Source organism: Tyto alba, unplaced genomic scaffold (assembly GCF_018691265.1).
Source record: "Tyto alba isolate M040663 unplaced genomic scaffold, T.alba_DEE_v4.0 Super-Scaffold_19, whole genome shotgun sequence".
Lineage (NCBI taxonomy): Eukaryota > Metazoa > Chordata > Aves > Strigiformes > Tytonidae > Tyto > Tyto alba.
Window position 1 is genome coordinate 6,755,491 of NW_024881281.1, and position 19,597 is coordinate 6,775,087.

Sequence of the window (19,597 nt, forward strand, 5' to 3'; positions counted from 1 at the left end):
TCTGGTTTGCTAGGCTTTACCATCAAAAATTCCTTTTTAAAGAAGGGCAGAGGTAAAAGCAGCTGTCTAAAGTAGCATAAATAAAAAGCAAAGAAAAAGATGACTTATTTTTTTTGAAGAGGAGGACCAGTCTTCTATCAAGCAATAAACTGTACTTTGATAAATACGTATCTGAAAGTAAAACCTCCCATCCAGCAGCAACTCATTGGTACAGGAAGGAGCATTTTGGAGATCTTGCAAGAAGTGAGAAGAGGAATCACTTCATCAGTGTTCCTGATTGCAAAACTCATTCCATTACTTAGCAAAACCCAAACCCAGCAAGTAAACCACACAGTATAATTTCAAACCCCATGCCCAGGCCTGTAGCAATCAGGTCAGGTACGCAGAAACAGGAATGACAGCCCCAGCTACTGCACAACATACCCCCAAACTGAATATGCTTTTGCCTAAGACTAACAGATGGCTGTGGCCATGATTAGCTGCAAGCCCTGGGCTGAGAACATGTAGCTTAAGCAGCACTTCTGGTCTTCACATTTTTTTGGAGAAGCCTGACACACTGGCAGGAGCAGGGGCTGAAGGTGTCCCTTAGCAGATGGCAGGTACTCTGTGCCAGGGCAGACAGCATCAGCTCTGGCAGCAAGCATGGCAAAATTAACATTTTGTGGAGTCCTGGTTGACAGCCACATAAAACTCAATGAGGGAGAAAGTCAGCAAATGGTGCAAACCATAAGTGGCCTCTACCTGGGGACTTCTGGGTGGGAGGTGCCCGCAGGGATAACCAGGGTCTCAAGCTGAGGGTGACTGCCTGACCCATTGCTCCTTGCCGTGCTGATTGCAGTCAGGCTCCAGACGATCCCATTAACTCCTTGGTCCAAATGGAGCAACTGGTTTTGATCAAATTAGCCAAATACTCAACCACTGAGCGTGGCACATGCATTAACTTCATGGGTCAAAAACCACTAAATCCTCTGCTTCCAGGCAGATCTATCAGTGATGCAAGCCCCATTCCCAACATGGCCCAAACCACACAGGCATGAGATCACCATATCTTGCCATCACAGCTGGTTGCACAGATGGGAGTGGATGCTGAACTCCCAAAGATGACCAGCAAGGGACTGAGCACCAGCAAGGTTAATTCTTTTGCTCTCAGTAAAGGATTTGTTTCTGTTCAACTCTTAGAAAAAAACAGCCAGACTAGTCCAGCTCTGAACTGGCCTGACACCACAAAGCCACTGCCAAACCTGGGAAACCCATGGCTGAGGACATCTACACTGGGCACGTTGGGCAGTGCCACAGTATTGAATGCTCACCTAGAACGATCAGAGTACCAAGGACCCCAGCAATTAAACCCTGTCTTAAACTAGCCCAAATTAGGAGCTGGTGAAGCTGCAGCAGTAGCAGACATTGAAAGGGGAAATTTGTAGAAACAAAGAAAAGAAATGGAAACCAATTTTGCAGCTCAGGTCCCACTATAAGCAGTGCTCACCACCTGCTCTGATGAAAGGCCAAAGTGCGATGCATTAGATTCAGTGTTGACACACTGAAATGAAAAGCAATGTACAATAGGGCTTATCAAGAGAACCAGAATATAAAATGAATGGGATTGCAGCAACTCAGGAAGTTATTCAAAAGGATCCTGGAGTAATATTACACTTGGACTTCAGAGAAGCAATTAAAGAAGGCAATAAAATTCAAGGTGATAGATAGTCGTAAGGGGAACATGTAAGATAAAGGGAAACTGAAAAAAAGAATATAAAAAATGTTTTGAGAGAACTACTGGAGGGTACCCAGCTTAGCTTCCACAGCAGAGGATAAATGAGCAGCAGTCAAAATGACACGGGGAATGGCAGGGGATCTGCATGCTGCTTTGCACCCATTATCTGCATTGCCTAATGCCACTGACTCCATCCTCATTTGAGATGTGCATGGCAAAACTGTGATTGTGGAGGAGGCTTTTGAGCATCACCACTCCAACAGGTGCTCCTGACATACACAGTAAGATCCTCACCCAAATAAATTGGACCCACTTCAGTGCTATAAACGAGGTCACTAATGGGAAGGTTATTTAGATGCCAGTGTTCATTCCTGAAAGGATCACTGGACCATCCTTTTAATGACAAATGCATCTGCATCCTTCTGATAGACACAGGGAGTTATCATAAAACAAAGCAAGCAGCTAGAAATCATTCATTACCCTGGAAATATCTCAGCAAACAACCAACTCACGAGTTAATCATTATAGCTGGTGTAGAACAGCAAAGACAGAAAAACACCCAAGGTGCTGCACTGACAGGACTGCAAATGGGAAGAGGGGTCGGAGGTGCAGATCTCTAACATCTGCTGAAGTCAGTGTATTCAGCTGACGATGGCACTCACCCTCCTCCCACACACACAGACAGGGAGGATTAATTTCAGAGCCTTGGGGGACACAGATCCCCTGGGCAGCTCCTCCCCAGCGGGGTTCAGCCTCTGCCCAACACTCACTGCCACTGTGCCCAAGAGCAGTTTGCAGGCAAAACTCCCCCATGTCTTGGCAAACAACATTATCCCTCACCTACAGACCTGATATCTCTAGTTGTCCAGGTGGCCTCAGGCTGCAGCAAGTACTGTGTCTCCAGGGGGGGGGTTCCCCTATTTGCTTTTCGGGCTCTCAAACCCTGCTCGGGGGTGATGAACACACAATGGAGACAAATTCTGCAGAGTGATGGGTGCACAGAGCTTTGCACAGTGTTCGTGACACCCCCCACCATCCTGCTTTGAACCAATGTGGCTCTTCAGCCAGCCTCTGACCTAGCCACTCTCTCTGCAGGAGCTGGTGTTTCTTGGGGGGCATCCTGCTGGAACTGCAGGTTAGAGCCCAGCACCTGCCTTTGCTTCTAAATGCAGGGAACTGCTTGCTGTTCTTTGTACCCCACTCCCCCCAGGGTTAAACCACAAGTAGATTATTTGGTTATTTATGTCCCACATGTAGGACACTGCATAGAGACTTTCCCAGTCCGACAAGTATCCTACGGAGCCTGTGTCTCAGCTGCACCACACCAGATCCCACGGGAAGCAAACCCCAGTCCAATCTGTTACCGCTGTTGGAGGAGAGCAGGAGTGTCCCCAGGATACCACTGCAAATATTTATGTCATTCCATGGGGGCTCTCAGCCCCTTGCCACAACCCCCAGGAGTCTCAAGACGAGCATGAGAGCCTGGGAAGGGGCAGCAGCAACCCCCTTGCATCAGTCCTTGCTGCTCCCCGCTTCAGGCGGGCACAGAAACATGAATCCCGGGGGCAAGGGCATAACCCTCAGAGCAATGCTCGCCTTCAGCTCATTAACCACTGTGGGGCCCTCGTAGGCACAAGAGAACTGGGAATTATGTTTTTTAAAAAGGAAAAAATATAAGATCACAGTAACAAAGCAGCATCTAACAGCAGTGCCTGCGCTCCAGCCAAGCTCTCCCAGCAACAGCTCCGGGTCGCAGCAAGGCTTGAGGGAGTGGGGCCACTTCATCAAGTGCTCCAAGCAGATGCAAAACTATGAATGCAGACACAAGAGCTGTACTGAGGATTTCCTGGAAAGCTGGATGGAAAGGAGAAAATTGAAAGTGACAGAGAAATTGGAAGGATTAGCAAATTACCTAATGATTGCAAAACTCTTTGAAGATGGAAAGGGTGGGATAAAGCTCTTACCCAAATCTCCAAATACCCCAAACTGTGAGATAATCGCTTGCTGGACTTTGGCCAGAAATCACAGTCCCTGCCATCTATGAAAAGCTATTGCTGAAAATCCCACTGGCAACTTCCCTATCTGTAAGACCTCGGCTCTTTGCATCTCTTTATTACTTTTTGCCCAACAGAGACAGTGCAGCTGCATCCCCTCTGGAAGAAGCAATTATCTGGCAACTCCCTGGGGAAGCAGGACACATCATACAAGTGGGTGGTGAACTAGAGAGAGGGGCTTCTCTCGCCTCATCAGCATGCCATGGGGTCCTGACCCACCCCAAATCTGTAATGCTACTCATCAGTGGATCTCTTCTGAACGGCTGGCTGACAGCATCTCCAAGACCTGGCACAGCCAAACCCCCAAGGGGCCACAGAACTGCCCGGGCGAGGCAATTCTGTGCTGAGGGCTGCAAAGAGCGAGCTTGGATATCAGTAGCAAAGGGCAAAACTTCTCCTTGCTCCAAGCAATAGCCTAAAGCATATGTCAAGACAACTGTGATGCTGCAGATGGGGCAAATGCAACTTCAAATTCCAGGATCAGTGCTGGAAACGCGAGCACTTCCAAGACTCCGAGGTGTTTTGGTTCAGCCCTGATGAGTGCAGTATTGTGCACAGCCCTTCCAAATTCCAGGTATCATTTTCCTCTACTGTGAAATGCTGATAAAATGTTCTTTCCTTTCTTTATACAGAGCTTGAGGAACCAGCAAGAAAAAGGCATGGAGTGCCGCTTGGCAGTAACAGTTTTACCCTCAAGTGCTTTCAGCTCACCCTGAAACATCACAGGTACTCAGCACCTCTGAACCCCCCTACAAAGGCAGTACCCAGCAAAGAAACTGAAATTTGGGTACATGAAAACCACTGGATTTTTCTTCAAGTCTACAACACAGGGCAAACACAGGATCTGGTGCACCATCACAGGACCCTGTACCTGTATCACTCAGTGCTGCTGAGCCCTTTCTAGCTAAGCTCTACATTCATCTCGGCAGGGCTCACTTCTCTGCCCTTCTAGAGACTCTGGACATGTCACCATCTCCATCCCTTCCCCCAGAGGCTGGGGGACCGACCCTGCTTTGCAGAAGAGCAACAGTTGCACCGGGGTGCAACAGGTCTAACAAAAACGTGCGCCAGGCACTGACCCTGCCTTCAGTGGTCAGGGTTGAAAAATGGGTGTACCAGTTGCTTGCAGCCCCAGAACAGCTGAGATCGTGTCATAATATCTCTTAGAGCTTCTTTCACTCATCTTGACAAATGGTGAGCAGGACTCTTCTACCTGAACCAAGTCAGATGTGGCCATAATCCATGGCTGGGCAATTCCTCAGCCATCAGCAGTGGTCTATCAATAGGGAGAAAATCCCTCCTTATTAAAACCCTCAAACTCTCCTTATTAAACCATCAATTTCTGCAAATCCACACTGCCAGCAGATTATTTGATTGCTTAGTATTCACACACCTGTGAGTCAGGCTGGAAACAGATATTAAAATACCCCTTCAAGTGCCCAAGTCACCCAGTTCTCCCCTCCGGCCGCACCGTGGGAGACATCCCCACCACCCACTCTTCAGTGCTCGAGGTAAATAAATAACGCTCCCACTAGGAGGCAGGGAATCAATATGCTTCCTTCCTTTGCAGTAAATTATGTTCTGATTAAAAGCTAAATGAGCTGAACTCTAATGTCAATTACCATCAGAAAACATCAATAAAATATGTCGTTACTGTTTAATGAGGTACCTGGTTTTTTTCAACAGTCATTTCCCTCGGGGACACTTACTTGGCATTACTGGTGAAGATGCAGGTGAAGCGTGTAGCAGGGGGGTCAGTCCCAGATGCTCAGCTTGGGATGGGAACCTGCCTTTACACTGGTATTTCTTTGCAATGAGACACACTCTTGATTGCCAGAGATGTGTCAGAAGGATCCTTAGAAAAGATCCACAGTTAATCAGGGCAACTACAGCATCACCCACAGACTCTACTTTATCCCCATGGGAAGCTGAGTCAGGTTGTCTGCATCCACATGGCACCAGCAGCATCCAGGCACAGGCAAACTCCTCTGCCAGGAGCAAGACTGACTTGACACTAAGCCTGGACAGTAGTAAAAAGCCACACACACCAGCAGGACTCATTAGGGCTGCAAGCATTTGTTTGAATTACTAACCAGCATATTGTGTTGTTCACAAAACAGTCCACAAGCTTGCCAGCTCTAGTGAAGGAAGCTCAGCAAATGCTTTCTTTAGTTGTTCATCCTTCATCTCAGTTTCTTCTGAGCTATATTCTGCATCTTGTGATTTTCTCAGATCAAGGGACAAAGTCTGCTTGACCCAAATAGGTTTTGTGGCACGGATTGCATGCAAGTGGCTTTTTGACATGCTGCTGAGGTAACACTTTTTGGAGGGGAGCAGTACATTAATTAAGAAACCAGGGACGCAGTTCAGATGCTTTCCACATTCATGTGCTCACAGTCTTGTTATGCTCCATCACATTGCCAGGGCTGAGCAGCTAACCCTCCCTGGGTATTAACAGATTGACTTTTCTGAAATTTCAGAGCACTTTCATCCAGAGACCAAAAACTGCTGCCTCTGACAACCCTCCTGGAAAGCTGGTATCAGTTTGCAGGTGGAGGAGCAGAGAACACAGCTGACAAGAATTTCTTATACTGACTTGAAGGTCTATGGAAAAGGCAGGTAAAATCTGGCTTCACCACAGGAGATGGTGTAGATGGGCAAGTGGGAGGTAAGGAACATTTTCCAGAAGACAACCTGAAACCCTCAACCACTTCATGTAAAAATGTAATTTTTTTTTTTTTTCATGTCGAGGCAGAGCTGCTGAGTCCTTGGGTGCTGCCACAAGACAGACATTAGACCCTTCTCCAAGAGTCTTCACCAACACTATAAGTGAGCCTTGTTCATCATGACCAACAGCAGACCATCTCTTGTGGCTCTTTTTTTTTGCCATGAAGAGGAAACCACCAAGAAGCAAGGTGAGAGGACCCTCTTCTCTGTCCAGCCATGAAGCATCAATGGGAGAGTCAAGAGCAGAGGCAGCAGGGGTCTATGTCATCTCCTATGGGCTTTTTTCTCTAGAAGAGAAGAAATTGGGAAGAGAAACAAGGAGGTGGGGAAGAAACAACTGACCCACTGTTAGGAAATGGTAGATCATTCCAAAATGCTGCCACAGACTTATTCCTTCTCTTTTTGACATTAAAATACTTGTGCTGATCTGTTCCCTTCTCACTTCTCTTCTGCTTTGGTTTCAGCTCTGAAGTTTACTTTGGGTGCTTGGCAAGTGCTGCCTTTTGGGAAAAAATAGGGACATCGTGAAATATCTTTTCCTACTCCTGGTTTTTTTTTTTTTTTTTTAATCTTCTGCTCCATCTCTGAGCTGCGTGATGATGCCCATGAATGACAACCGGTTTCACCCAAAATGCTCTCAACTGGTTGGCAGAAGATGGGAAGCCGTGCACGCAGCACTTCACACATCACTCGCTGGCTCATGTGGCACCTGACATTTTGGAGGCACTGCAAAATCCGTCTCCAAGCTGACAAAATCCACCCTGTGGCATTTAGGAGGGTCTGCAGAAGGTTACACAGTGATTAGGAAAGGTCATCTTATTATCATGGGAACTGAGTGAGGGGCCCAGCAATTCTGCCAGCTGGTGTTGAGATTTTGGGTTTAAGCAACCCCAAAGAGATAAAAAGATAAAAGTTTGATAAAAGTCACCCTTGCCACACTGGACTTCTTTTCTTTTGTTTTTTTTTTTTTGAAAAACCTCAGTCAGCTCATCCAATAATAATTTGTGCTTATATAGCTCCTTTCATCCCAAATTGTGCTGCAGCATTTCAGAGACTTTCAAATCACAGATTCTCTATTCACTGACCCCCACATGGTATCAGTTAAGTAGCTGGGAACATGAGAAAGACTTCTTTGTCTCTTCACACTGCGGCAGGAGTTGCACACGCTGCCATGCCTTAGCCCAATCCCATAAAAAATTTAATAGTTTTTAATCCAAGGGAATTTTTTATGTCAGTGATAACAGGGTATGCTGGGTGGGCTTTCCCAGACTGCTCCCCCACACCTGCCCCTTCTGCAATGAACAGGCTCAACTCCCATCACAAGCTGAATTTCCCTTAGAGACATAACTGGTATAAAAATCTGTACAGAGATACCTAATTTTCACAAATAGGCCATAATTTTCATAAATTATCCAAGGGAGATATTAGCTAGCCAGAAAGGGGGTTACCCCATCACACACTGCCTCCGAGAGGGGAAAACAAAGCAGCCCAGGGTTTAAGGGCAAACAAACGCTACACACACATGCTCCTAACAAAAAATAGTGTCTTGCACAGAGGCAAATTCATCCTACAGCTGTAAACGTGTGCTGTGCAAGAATATAGATTTAGCAGTCTTTATAAAGTGCTATAGCTTGAAATAGAGTTAATCTACCTGACATTTTAATGTGTTTTTTTTTTTTTTAAGGACAGGAACACTTTCCCTGGGTTCCTACACCATGAAGCGTGCTTAAACAAAGGGTTGCAACCTGCCACTTCCCCGCTGATGTTGTCGAGGTGGATTTTTTTAAAAAGAAAAATAGATGCCAGCAGAACAGCACCATGGATCAGACTGTGATTAATTGCTCGACAACCCCATGTGCAAACGGACTGAGTGCTGGGAAGCAAATTCGTCAAGCAGAGAGGGACAAGGACAGCAAGGGCTTCCTCATATCACACAAGGTTTGGACAAGGAGGCTGAGGCAGGGCTCACCCGCTGTCCCTCTGCAGTCCCATTTCACATACAAAACCAATAATTTGCCAGTAGTGGTACCATCACAGCCCATCTAGACCTCACTTTTATTCCCTTTTAGCCTTAATATTTTAAAAAAACCTGCAAAGTGCAATTTTCCCGTTTCCAAGGTACTCTGCTCAGCTTTAGCTCACACACAGAGGCTTTGGAGAACATCTCTCTTTTTGCAAAGAGAAGATGAACAGAGGGCATGACACATTAAGTTAGGAAAGAACCAGAGTTGTCGTTAGTGGGGTCTGAACTTCCCAGCCTGTTTCATACTGCTGGATATTTTAATGTATTGCGGATGTCTTCAATACCCATAAAGAGTGATCTTCACACTTGGAGAAAGACCAGCAAAAAGAAAAATAATAAAGGAGCCTTTTATACATAATACAATTGACTTTGTTGAATCCCCATCATCCCCTTTGCTTTTATAGCAGGTATTAGAGGGTTTTCATTCATAATCAGCTTCCTTTTATGACGTTTATTCCAGCAAAGATCAAATAATACTTAGTGCTCTCATAGCACTTTGCATCTGAAATCTGAGAGCTTTGCAAGAAGATGTGTGAGATATATTTTCCTCACACATCTAATAGCAAAAGAGAAAGGTAAGAAACTTGTTAAGGCTGACAAGCTCACCCGACAGACTATGCCTGAGTGTCCCTCAATGTGTCATCACTTCATACCTATAATTTCAGCTCGTACTGCTCTAAAAATGAATGTGATGTCAGAAACTTGGAATGATAATTTGAATTCAAGATCAAATAATAGCATGGATGGTGGAGGAGCAGGATTATGTGCTTGGTTTGGGGATAAAGGCACCTAGCAGGCAGTCACAGTATCCTGATTATACTCGTGCTGTATAAACTGAGTTTATTAATACAGTTTTAGCCACATGTCACAGCAACACAGGATAGTAAATAAGAAGAAAAACGCTCATTTTAGCTTCAATGCAGCTCCATCACAAATAACACATTTTAAAAATGCAGGGCATAAAAACCCCAGCTTTATTTATAAGTTAAAACCTTATACCATGGGGCTGAAGAAGGGTTAGAAATAGATTATTTCATCCAAGTCACGATAACCGCTTTTTCTTTCTATACTTTCTTGTTTTTATGGGTGACAATTCATGTAATCAAACCCATGCTGCAAACCTGATCAATTTAGAGCTCATGCAGGAAAAGACATCTGAGCCAGGGATGCGGCTAAGCATATATTTCTCAAACAACAGAGAAGCAAACAAGAAAATAGATCTTCACTCTATCCATAGCTATACAGGCAAAATCCATTTTGCTTCCAGTCCCAGCATGTCACCCCTCCAGCTACATCAATTGTTTAGAAGAGTTTTTAAATGACCTCCCTAACACATTGCTGTCACCATCTATCCTGAAACACTATGAACTATGGTGGGGAAACTGAGGACCATGTTATCTGTTGTACACAGCTTCCACGCTGAGATGTTTGCCCATATCTAGCACCCTATATGCAAACGGGATTGCATCTTTCACCTCTCTTCTCAGTGGAGCTGCACCCTAAGAGGTGCAGGCACCAATAGAAGAACAGACAGGCAAAGCTGGACTTTGGGACATGGTTTTGCTAAGCTGCTCTGCCAGCCCTTCCCCAGCCACTGACTGGCAGAAAAGCCTTCCTCCACAGTAAGCAGCAGGATGGGGATCGGCAAAGCCAAAATCTCACTTTGGATTTACTCTGGGCAGCCTTCAGGGGTTGGAGGAGCTTCCCCTGTATGTCCCCATGACAGTAAAAGCTGATGCAGTCAAACACCCCAAGGTCACAAGGGAAAAAAGCCTTTGCCCAAGGCTTCACTTTCTCCTCTCCCCCAGCTCTGCTCAGCACTTATCCCACGTTCAACAAGTCCTCAAACCGGAGGAAAGCCTGACTCACTCCTTATCACAGTCATCAGTCATCCATACATGTGGCTTTCGTCTGTGGAAAAAGAAACCGGATTAATTTTCCAATAGTTTATGGCCAGATATTCCTGCTGGCAAAGAGCGCTGTGAATTTTTTACGGGGGCCTTTTGCTCCTTGCATGTTTGTGTTTTCAGCTCCTTTGCCTGGAACGACTCCCACTGGAAACCTGAGCGGCTGCAGGAAAGATGTGGGGCATCGGGGCAGCTCTGTCCCACACTATGTGACTTTGCCAAAGCATTTTGTCCCCTTCCCCTGTTCACAGGGCAACTCTGGACAGACATTGCCCTGGGGGCCGAGAGCACAAGAAGCACAACTGCCTCCTTACCCTGGCACCGTGTTTTCGGAAAGGGGCAGCTATGGGCTATGCCTGGAGCTGAGCCACTTTCTGAGGAACCCCTGGCCCCTTTCCATGGACTGGAGAGAGGCAGGAAGATAAGAGACTGCCCCAAGGTCATGGACATGGAGAAAAAAACACTTGTTCAAATGTCCTTCATTCTATGCAAACACCCCCTTGAACTGATGTTGGAAAACTTGCTGCACTATATAAGAGTTTCCTGAAGAGCAAAACGGCCTCTTCTAAGGCATGATAAACCCCAAAAGTTTATAATAGCTGCACAAGGCGATAAATAGCAAGCGCAACACCTACGGCCACCACTCAACACAACATTCACATGCAACAGCAGCATTTATTCAATCTGAAAGTTTCCCTGCCAGATAGCAACCTGGGAGGCATTTCGGGAGACGCCGCAGGGCCATGCTGCAGGCACGTCCTAGCCTCTCAAGGAAGGGATACTCAAGACACCCAGGTTCTGTTGAACTGCATTATATGTTTATAAGTAGGGATGGGACCAAATCCAAACCCTGACTTCCGAGTGATCTGGAAAAGAGTTTTCACTTGGCTCCTTCAGCAAAAGTCACCCAAAACCAAGTGCCTCGGGAAAGGCTGGGATCTCAGCAGGGTCTGGAGAGACACAATCCAGCCTTTGCACAACATACCCTGACGTCCATAAGAAAGCTCACCCAAAACAATTTCCTCACTCAGGCTCATTCAAAGCACTCCAGGCTCTTCCAGCACAAATTAATTTTTTTGTCTTGCTGCTGGTTTGAATTTACTTGCTGGAATAAGCATCCACTGAACTGTACTGAGCCACAGCCACGTTGGAGAGCCCAGGCCAACTTTTTTCTGGCCATACAGACCAGGATGTGTTTACCCAGAGCTTGGAAAAACGATTCCAACTTTTATTTTAGCTCAGAGGAGAGACCACGGGGTCACCTTTAAGCTAGGGGTAGTATAAATAGAGGCTAAGTGAAAAAAGCAATGTACAGAAAGCCAGGGAAGCGCTCTCTCTAGGAGGGAGGGGGAAAGTAAGACCCCATAACCCTGAGCAGACACGTATTTAATAGAGTAGGTTAATAAGGACCAGAGTCTAGGTCAGCCCCATCTGTCCCACCTCTGTATGGATGTGGGCAAGTTCACAGCTTCCCCAGCCTTCATATTCATGTATATTTGTGCCACGGGATGCAATGGCATACCTTTGGCAGGCAGAGCAAAAGCAAAAACTTCTGCAACGCTCCTGGCCCTGGGCTTTCTCCTGCTTTCATACATTGCTGCCAAGTCTCTGTCAAAGAAACTGTGGGGAGGGAAAGAGGTCTGGGGGAAAAGAGGACTGGATGCTGGAAAATAACCCAGGCGACTAAGACATGCAGGTTTTTGGCAACATGAAGAAAATCAGCATCTCGGAAAATCACCACCAAACACTGGCATGAAATTACTTTTCACCCAGCATCCTGAGCTTTCAATAAAATGAGGGTTTAAAGAACAGCTGGTGGAACCCAAAGCCGGAGCAAGGCTCAGTCATGGACCAAGAGCTGCAGCACAGTCCTGCTGTTGTCAGACTTGTCACCTGCACAGTCCTTGCTTTCCTCTCCAAAGCAACACCCATCAATCTCCCAGAGACGCTCCAGGGCTTTGCAACTGTCTGCAAGCCCCTGCGGGTCTCTGGTGGTGCACCTCACTGCACAGAAGAATACGGTGATATTTTCTTTGCTGAATTAATACAGCTGCCGCTGCTCCCATGCGAACACTTGCCATCTGCCAGCATTTGCCACAACAGCCTCGTAAGGGACCAGTGGCCCAGAGAAGCCATCCCTTGCTCTGGCAACAAAACACCTGCATAATGTAGTGCAAACCCCGAACTGTGCAAAGGATGGGGAGAGGATCAAATGCATCCAACGAGCAGCAGCTCATGCAGAAGAGCCTCAGTGCTGCACAGGCTGTATTTATTTGGGTTTGCTATTGCATGTTTTACCACCATGGTTTGCTAGGAGCCCCTAAGTATTAGGAGTTTGCATCTCTATGCTTACACTGGCACTAACTCCTTCACAGCATTTAGTGCCAAAAGAAATGTGCAGGGAGACATGCAAAAGCAGGTATTCGGCAGCGGAGCAGTTCGCCACTGCATGAGCGGCCTCGGGTTATTTTTACGAGAAGCGCGGAGCGCGCACTTGGCCACAGCTCACCGTTAATCTCCCAGGGCCAAACATGGAGAAGAAACCAGCTTAGTCACGACACTTTGGAAAAGGGTAACCTTAGTGGGGGAATGGGGCCTCTCTGCCTGGAAACGTGCCTGTCAAAATAGGTTTCTCCAGTTTCCCATCTCATTGCCCCATGGGGGAGGAGAGAGGAAAGGATCTTATTCTCAATAAGAAAAGGGAAAGGGATCTATTGGTATTCTTGCAAGGGTTTAGCTATGCAGCACAGGAATGTGTCTGTATCTTGAGCTCACACTGTAGGACATCCATGCTTGGTCTGGAGATGGAGATTTGGGTCCCTGCTGTCCTTGAGCCATGTCTGCATGCTGCTGCACCCGCTCCACCCTTCCCAACACGGTTTATTGAGTGTAGAGAGTTTTATGAAGCACTTCCAGAGCCAGTTTCACACTGTAGCCCAGGCAGACACACCCCAAGCATCACCATGGCTTTTCCTCAGCAAAATTAAAGAAATCTTTAAGTATTTCAAAAAAAAAGTGATTTCCCTCATTTTTAAATACCAGAGGAGGCTATTATTAAGTAAAACATCCACAAGAAGCAGCAGTGAATGACTCTACCCCTTCATACACTCTTACAGGAAATTAAAGACCCATTATTACCAGTAAGTATAGGAAAGCAATGCCTGCAGGTCCCAGCTCAGATCCCTGCCCCATCGCACCAGGCACATCACACCTATGGATGGTCCCTTCCCAAGAAGAACTTAAAAATGCCATATGCAAGTCAAAAGGAGGCATGAGATAGGTAAACGCCTTGCAGTTCAGCAGCAGAGATGAGAACAGATGAGCTGAGTTTGCTGTCTCCAAGAGGGAAAAATAAACAACACCCCCCTCCAATAAAATCCAAGGATACAGAGTGCAACAAGTGTATTCTTGGCAGAAATTCAGAGGCCTGATGAGCTCCACTGGGACCTGCTGGGAGATACACACATCTCCTCCAGGAACACCTGAAAAATATTTGGGGTTCAGCATGTGATCCCCAAAGGGAGCTGGGTCTTTCTCAGATGTACCCCCTGAGATGTTGGTGGAACACTGATGGTGCTGCCCTCCAGGAAGGCTGCAGGAGGGGCTGCACCCCTCTGCATCACAGAGGGGTGGACCCACAAATGTCAGGTACGCACCCCGCCTGGGGCATTTGTGACTCTCCTCCCCACTCCAGGTTACATTAGTGTAAGAAGTCTTACATGCTGTAATGATCCTGGATGATTGATGCCATGATGCTGCTCCAGGCAGCAATTTCCCAAGGACAAAAAGGCATGGGAAGAGTTTGGAGGACAAGGAAGTAGAGTCTTGGGAGGTTGTTCCCGGTGGCCCTCAAACAGAGCTCCATCACATCTGCAAGCACGACCAGAGCCAAATGCAGAATACACGGGTAGAAGGGCTTCCTTTTTCTCAGAGTGATCTTTTTGGTAGCTTATTGGTTCCAGGCAGCAAGTTCAGGGAAGCCACGCAGCTCCCATACTCCCAAGGAAGCTGTAATGATGAAGACACCCCACCAGGAAGCTCTGCAAACCCTCCTTTGGGCTTACTGTAAAACATCACTCTGCCTTTTCCTATAATTCACATTATTTGTTTTAAATGCAACTTTAATTCCTTTCAAGCAATATGCAGGGGAGAAGAAAACCACAACCATGATAGATGAGCCTCCAGCTGTCCCACCATACTCTGACCTGTACCAGAACACAATCAACCACAGACAGAAATGTGTCTCTAGGAGGAAGCCCATTCCTGGGACCTTCAAGAGGAGTTAAGGGAACATCAGTAGCTACAGCTCTCGCTTGCCCGGCAGCCTGAATGGTGCTCTGCAGAAGAAAGTTACTTCCTCTGAAATGTGCAAGTGTTAGATGTTTGCAATCAGTCTTTGGTGCATAACATGACACCATGACTGTAGTGCCAGGACATACCACACCAATTTAGCAGAACTGTGCCATCCTCCCAAAATTACAGGTAGGGAACTGAAGCACAGGACTTAAAAGATCAAAAATCCCCAGAGATCTGATGCCACCTACATCTCCTGCAATCACTGTCTGGTACCTTTTAGTCTTCCCTCTTATCCCTTTTCCTCACTCAGCATGTTTTGAGAGCTCAGACATTTCACACCTTTCTAAGCCTATGCTGCTCTGCGAATCAGATACCGACAACATTGATTATTTAAAAGAAAGCCTGGGGAAAGAAACCTTAATTTATCCAAACAGCCAGTGGCCACCATGCAAAGTCACATTTACCACGAAAGGGAGGGAGCCAGCCTGGCATTTTCAAAAGCCCTTATGCTGCTACAGCCACCAGTGGACAAGTGAGGCCAAGAGTTTTAAAAGCCCACATCTGCCCAGGGCTGCACTCACAGAGAAACCTGCTCATGTCAGAGCCCAAACAGCAGCCCATGGAGGCTGTGCTTTTTTGGAAACCTGGCCTTGAAGGCACAGCCAAGGACTCTCTTGTCATTTGGGGTCATAATAAATATTGCACAAGGGTGAGGAATGGTCTGTTATCCTTGTGAGACAGAAAGTGTTTCTGATGGGATAAGGTCCTTAACACAGTAACACAAAGTGGAAGAAAGCAGAAATAATTTGCAAAACAAAATGCTAACACCCAAAGTACTAAAATTAGACAAATGTCACCTGGTCAGCTGGAAAGCCTGATACTATTCAATCAAACCACAATCTCTGATTAGGTCCTCTTGGTCCAAAGACACACAAGCACAGCAGTACCTGGGAGGCTTTTTCCCTGGCACTCAGGGAGAAGCTCCAGGCTCCCAGCAGAGCGGTTTCCCAAGCCAGCACGGTTATAGAGGTATGATGAGACCATGGCACCTACCGGTTTGGGGCAGTGGATGTATCTAGCAAGGCTGATGATCAAGTCATGAGTGATTGGATCCACCAGGTTTCGAAAGCTGGCATATCGATAGAGGACATCATCCAGGGAGGTTGACTCCATTCCTAAATCCTGAAGAAAAGAGGGTAAAGGAGCAATATTAGATGTGCTATAAAAGCCAGTGCTAGAGTGGATCTTAAAATTAGCCCACATTGGTGGTCCCCATAAAGAAGCTGAGAATAAAGTTATCCCCACCACCACCCATAAAAGGAAGTGATCTATAGGCACATCACCCTGGGGGAAGCTGCATTTCTGTGCTTTATTGGGTCTGCAAAGAGGTGTTAGGGCTGCAGGATGAACACCCTCATGCCACTCACGAGCCATAAATCCACTGAGCGAAAGCGAACAGTGTGCTTGCAACCAGGTAAAATCAAAGATGACTCCAGAGAACATGACAGCTCAATCGGCATGAAACAGGAATTGGAGAATAAATATAGCATAGATGTGCTCTGGGTCTGCTGTGCATAGAAAGGAAAGAACGAGCCTAAAATTGCAGCAATGGAAACAGAAGAATAAAATGGGCTACTTGGGAAGAGCAAAGTGCTGGACTAGGTTGCATGGGGAAGGGGTGGAGGCTCTGCTGTTGGAGACTGGACAAGGATGTGTCAGGAATAGTTCAGATCTAGCTGATGCTGCCCTAGGGATGGATCAGACCTCATGAGGTCCTCTCCAAGACTATATTCTATGATTTGCAATCCTTAGACATAATAATTTGTGGAATTTTGGCAGAGAACACATCATTATATGAAATATGTTAGTGCACAGGGACAAGGAGGGGAAGGGTTATATATAGTGTACTCCTTTTAATTCAACTATTATATCTCCACTACATTTTGTTCCTCAGCAGCAGTCGATCAGGAGATAGGACAGCACTCCTCTCAGATGAACACACGTTTCAGCAAGGTTCACCAGCCACCCCATAGGATGGCAAGAACCAGTCCATCAAGGAGGTGTGCCTCACAGGTCCCATCCAACATTGGAACTTCAGGAGAGTTGGCTCATTTTCCACCCCTGTCTTACTAGGTGAGCTTGAGCAAGCCATTTCCCTTTTGCCTTTTATTTTTGACAGGAATAAAATGTTTCGTACTTATTTTCAAAGGCCTGCTTTTGCTTTTAAAGAGTGAAGCCCAGAAGCAGCCTTCTCTACTTGGCTAGGATGGGATTTAACAAAATGAAGCCCCGTGGGTCCTACTGCATTTCAGGAAATTCATATCTCCTTTGGATAACACATCCACCTTCCCATAGCAGAGACACCACCAGACCTACCCCAAGGCATTTACTTTCCAGATGACCAGTACAAGACTCAGTGGGCAAAGACATACCCACGCTGAGACCTGCCTGCCATGCATTTTGGGAAGACAGAGCCCCTACACTACCAAAGCAGTTTGACAGCCACCACTGAATAGTGATGTAACTTGGTAAAAAAGAACTGACCATCAGCATTGTTCCAGTGCAAACACATGTGTATGAAGCCATAACCCCTGGTTCTTCAAGCCCTCACTGGCAATGGGAGCTGGGTCTGTAAGTTTGTGGGCTGGTCCAGCTCTGAGTGTCTACTCCTGCTTCTTGAACCAAAACACAGCACAAATGAGGAATTATTTCAACTATACATGAAAAATCAATCAACGGTAAAATCCTCGTATCTGTATCTCTATTAGCATTGAGGAAAATTACTTCTGATCCCCAGGAGCAGCCACACTGAAGACACAGACTTGTCTAAAACTGCATCAAATGCCAAGTCCTCCTCCCACGTAGCTAGTGGCATCTGGCATGAAGGTTTTCACGATGTTTGAAAACACATGTGTCTGGGGATGAAAAGGCTGGCTGCCCAGCAATGGCAGCACTCCCAGGAATTAATCGCGGTGCCATCAAACCAAACTGGTCCAGTTCTACAAAGAATTTGAAGCCGAAAAGAGCTGGGCTGCAAAAATGAGATGGAAGTTTCAGGTGAAGGAATGAGCAATGCAAGAAACATACATAAAGGAGCAAGCATTTGTTGCCCTGGTCCTCTTGTTACAGAAAACCAACTGGCTACAGGGATGAAATACAGGAGGGGGCCCCAAGGACAGGCAGTGCAATAGTGTGGAGCCGAGGAAAGTGAAACATGAAAGTTATTTATAAGGTGGCAGTAATAGGAAGGTGCTATTTGGCCAAGTGGGAGTCTCAGTCTGGCTAAGTGATTCAATAAAAAAACCTGAACAGTGTCAGACACACAGCACAGGGCTGAGACAATCGCGTTCACCATCATCCTGAAAAAAGCAGCCTTCCTGACTCTTTTTATTTATAGTTTCGACTAATAACTTGGTATTTATTGAACATTTTGCACTTCTGCAGAACTTACCATGTGAGAACGTTAGAGCATCTCACAAGCCCAAATTGCACTTATCACCCACAACCACAAGTACTTAGGATTTAAGAATGATGCATTCAAAAAGAAGGCATCACACAAAGGCATAATCTCCCTTACAAGGCTGAGCAGAGCAGCACAGTGAGATGTTCAGCCCTGCAGATGTGAGAAAGCAGTCCATCTTGGATATCTGTGGGAAATCAAAAAATCAACATGGCAGCATGGCAGTAAGAAAGTAGCTTTACATGGTCTAAAAACTTTTTTTAAAAAAGAAATAAACAAAAGGAAAAATAAGATAATCACAGATCTGAGTAACCTCCCTTTGTACATGTACACATGGATAAAGATGAGGCAGAAGAATAGAAATACAATTCAGGAGATTCAACTATCAGAAATCTATGATCCCTGTCAGACCCAGGACACAGATGGGGACAGAAAAGCACGGCTGAGGGTGAGGACTGTCCCCAAGTCCTGGCAATGCTCTGCAATTCGATCAGTTTAGGTGTGTGTTAAAAGCACCCTGAGACAGCCTGCCTTCCTCTGGCCAATGTCCCCAAGCTTTGCTGCTCCAGGGTCACAGTTTGCAGCTCATTATTGACAGCCACACACACAATTTGTTAATAATTTACATTAAAAAGTTCCCTTTCTCCTGACTCCAGTGTTTTAATACAGTAAATCCAAGCCAATAACAGCTTGGTGCCCTGCAATAAATTGGAGCCTGTCCTGAGCTCAGAGATGCTCCAGCTCCTATGAACTGCATGGGAAGGCACATTAGTTGTAGGTGCTGATGCTGTGACTTCAGACAAGCTGAAAATGAACATCTTCACTTAAAAAAAAATAAATTCTATTCCACCTTCAGACACTGGCTGTAGCAGCCAGAGGGATCTTGCACTGCGTGCAATCACAGTTTACGCCACAAAAGAGGTGGCAACTCTTCAGCATAATAGTTTCCTCATTATTTTTAGGGGCATCACCACAGCACTGAGTTAACACCAGTGTTGCTGACACTTTGACTGCAAGCACACCATTTGGCAAAAAAGAGCTGATGCAGTTAAAAAAAAACACACATGTGGGACCGTTCTCCCTTGCCAGGAGCACCAAAAAAGCCCCAAAAGAACAAATCCAACCATCCACAGAATTCAACTGGCCAACACGCCCACTGATTACAAACATATCTAGTTTGAAAAATAAAAAGGCTGAACCAATTGTTGATCTATCCCTCAGCTTCTGCCAAATTGGCACTTAAAAAAATTAATTAATCTCAGTGTCAAGATCTAGAGCTAAAATGAGGGTGTGCACTGTGCTCCCCATTAGCAGCACGGTGATGGCCAGGCCAACCCACCAAGGCTGCTCTGGCATGGTTGGGTTTAATTATGCTGGAAAAACTAATTCCTTTGTTCAAGACCATCTTCCTCCTCA

The 19,597-nt window shown here is 46.1% G+C and overlaps 1 protein-coding gene across 1 annotated transcript in view; it reads right to left on the minus strand.

Annotated features, from left to right (window-relative positions):
• Window positions 1–19,597, minus strand: part of LRRC75A (leucine rich repeat containing 75A) — a 96,644-nt gene that overhangs the window by 46,445 nt on the left and 30,602 nt on the right. The window contains exon 2 of the mRNA XM_033003450.2: window positions 15,775–15,903. Coding sequence (XP_032859341.1) covers window positions 15,775–15,903 — 129 coding nt within the window. The remainder of the gene's footprint in view (window positions 1–15,774; window positions 15,904–19,597) is intronic.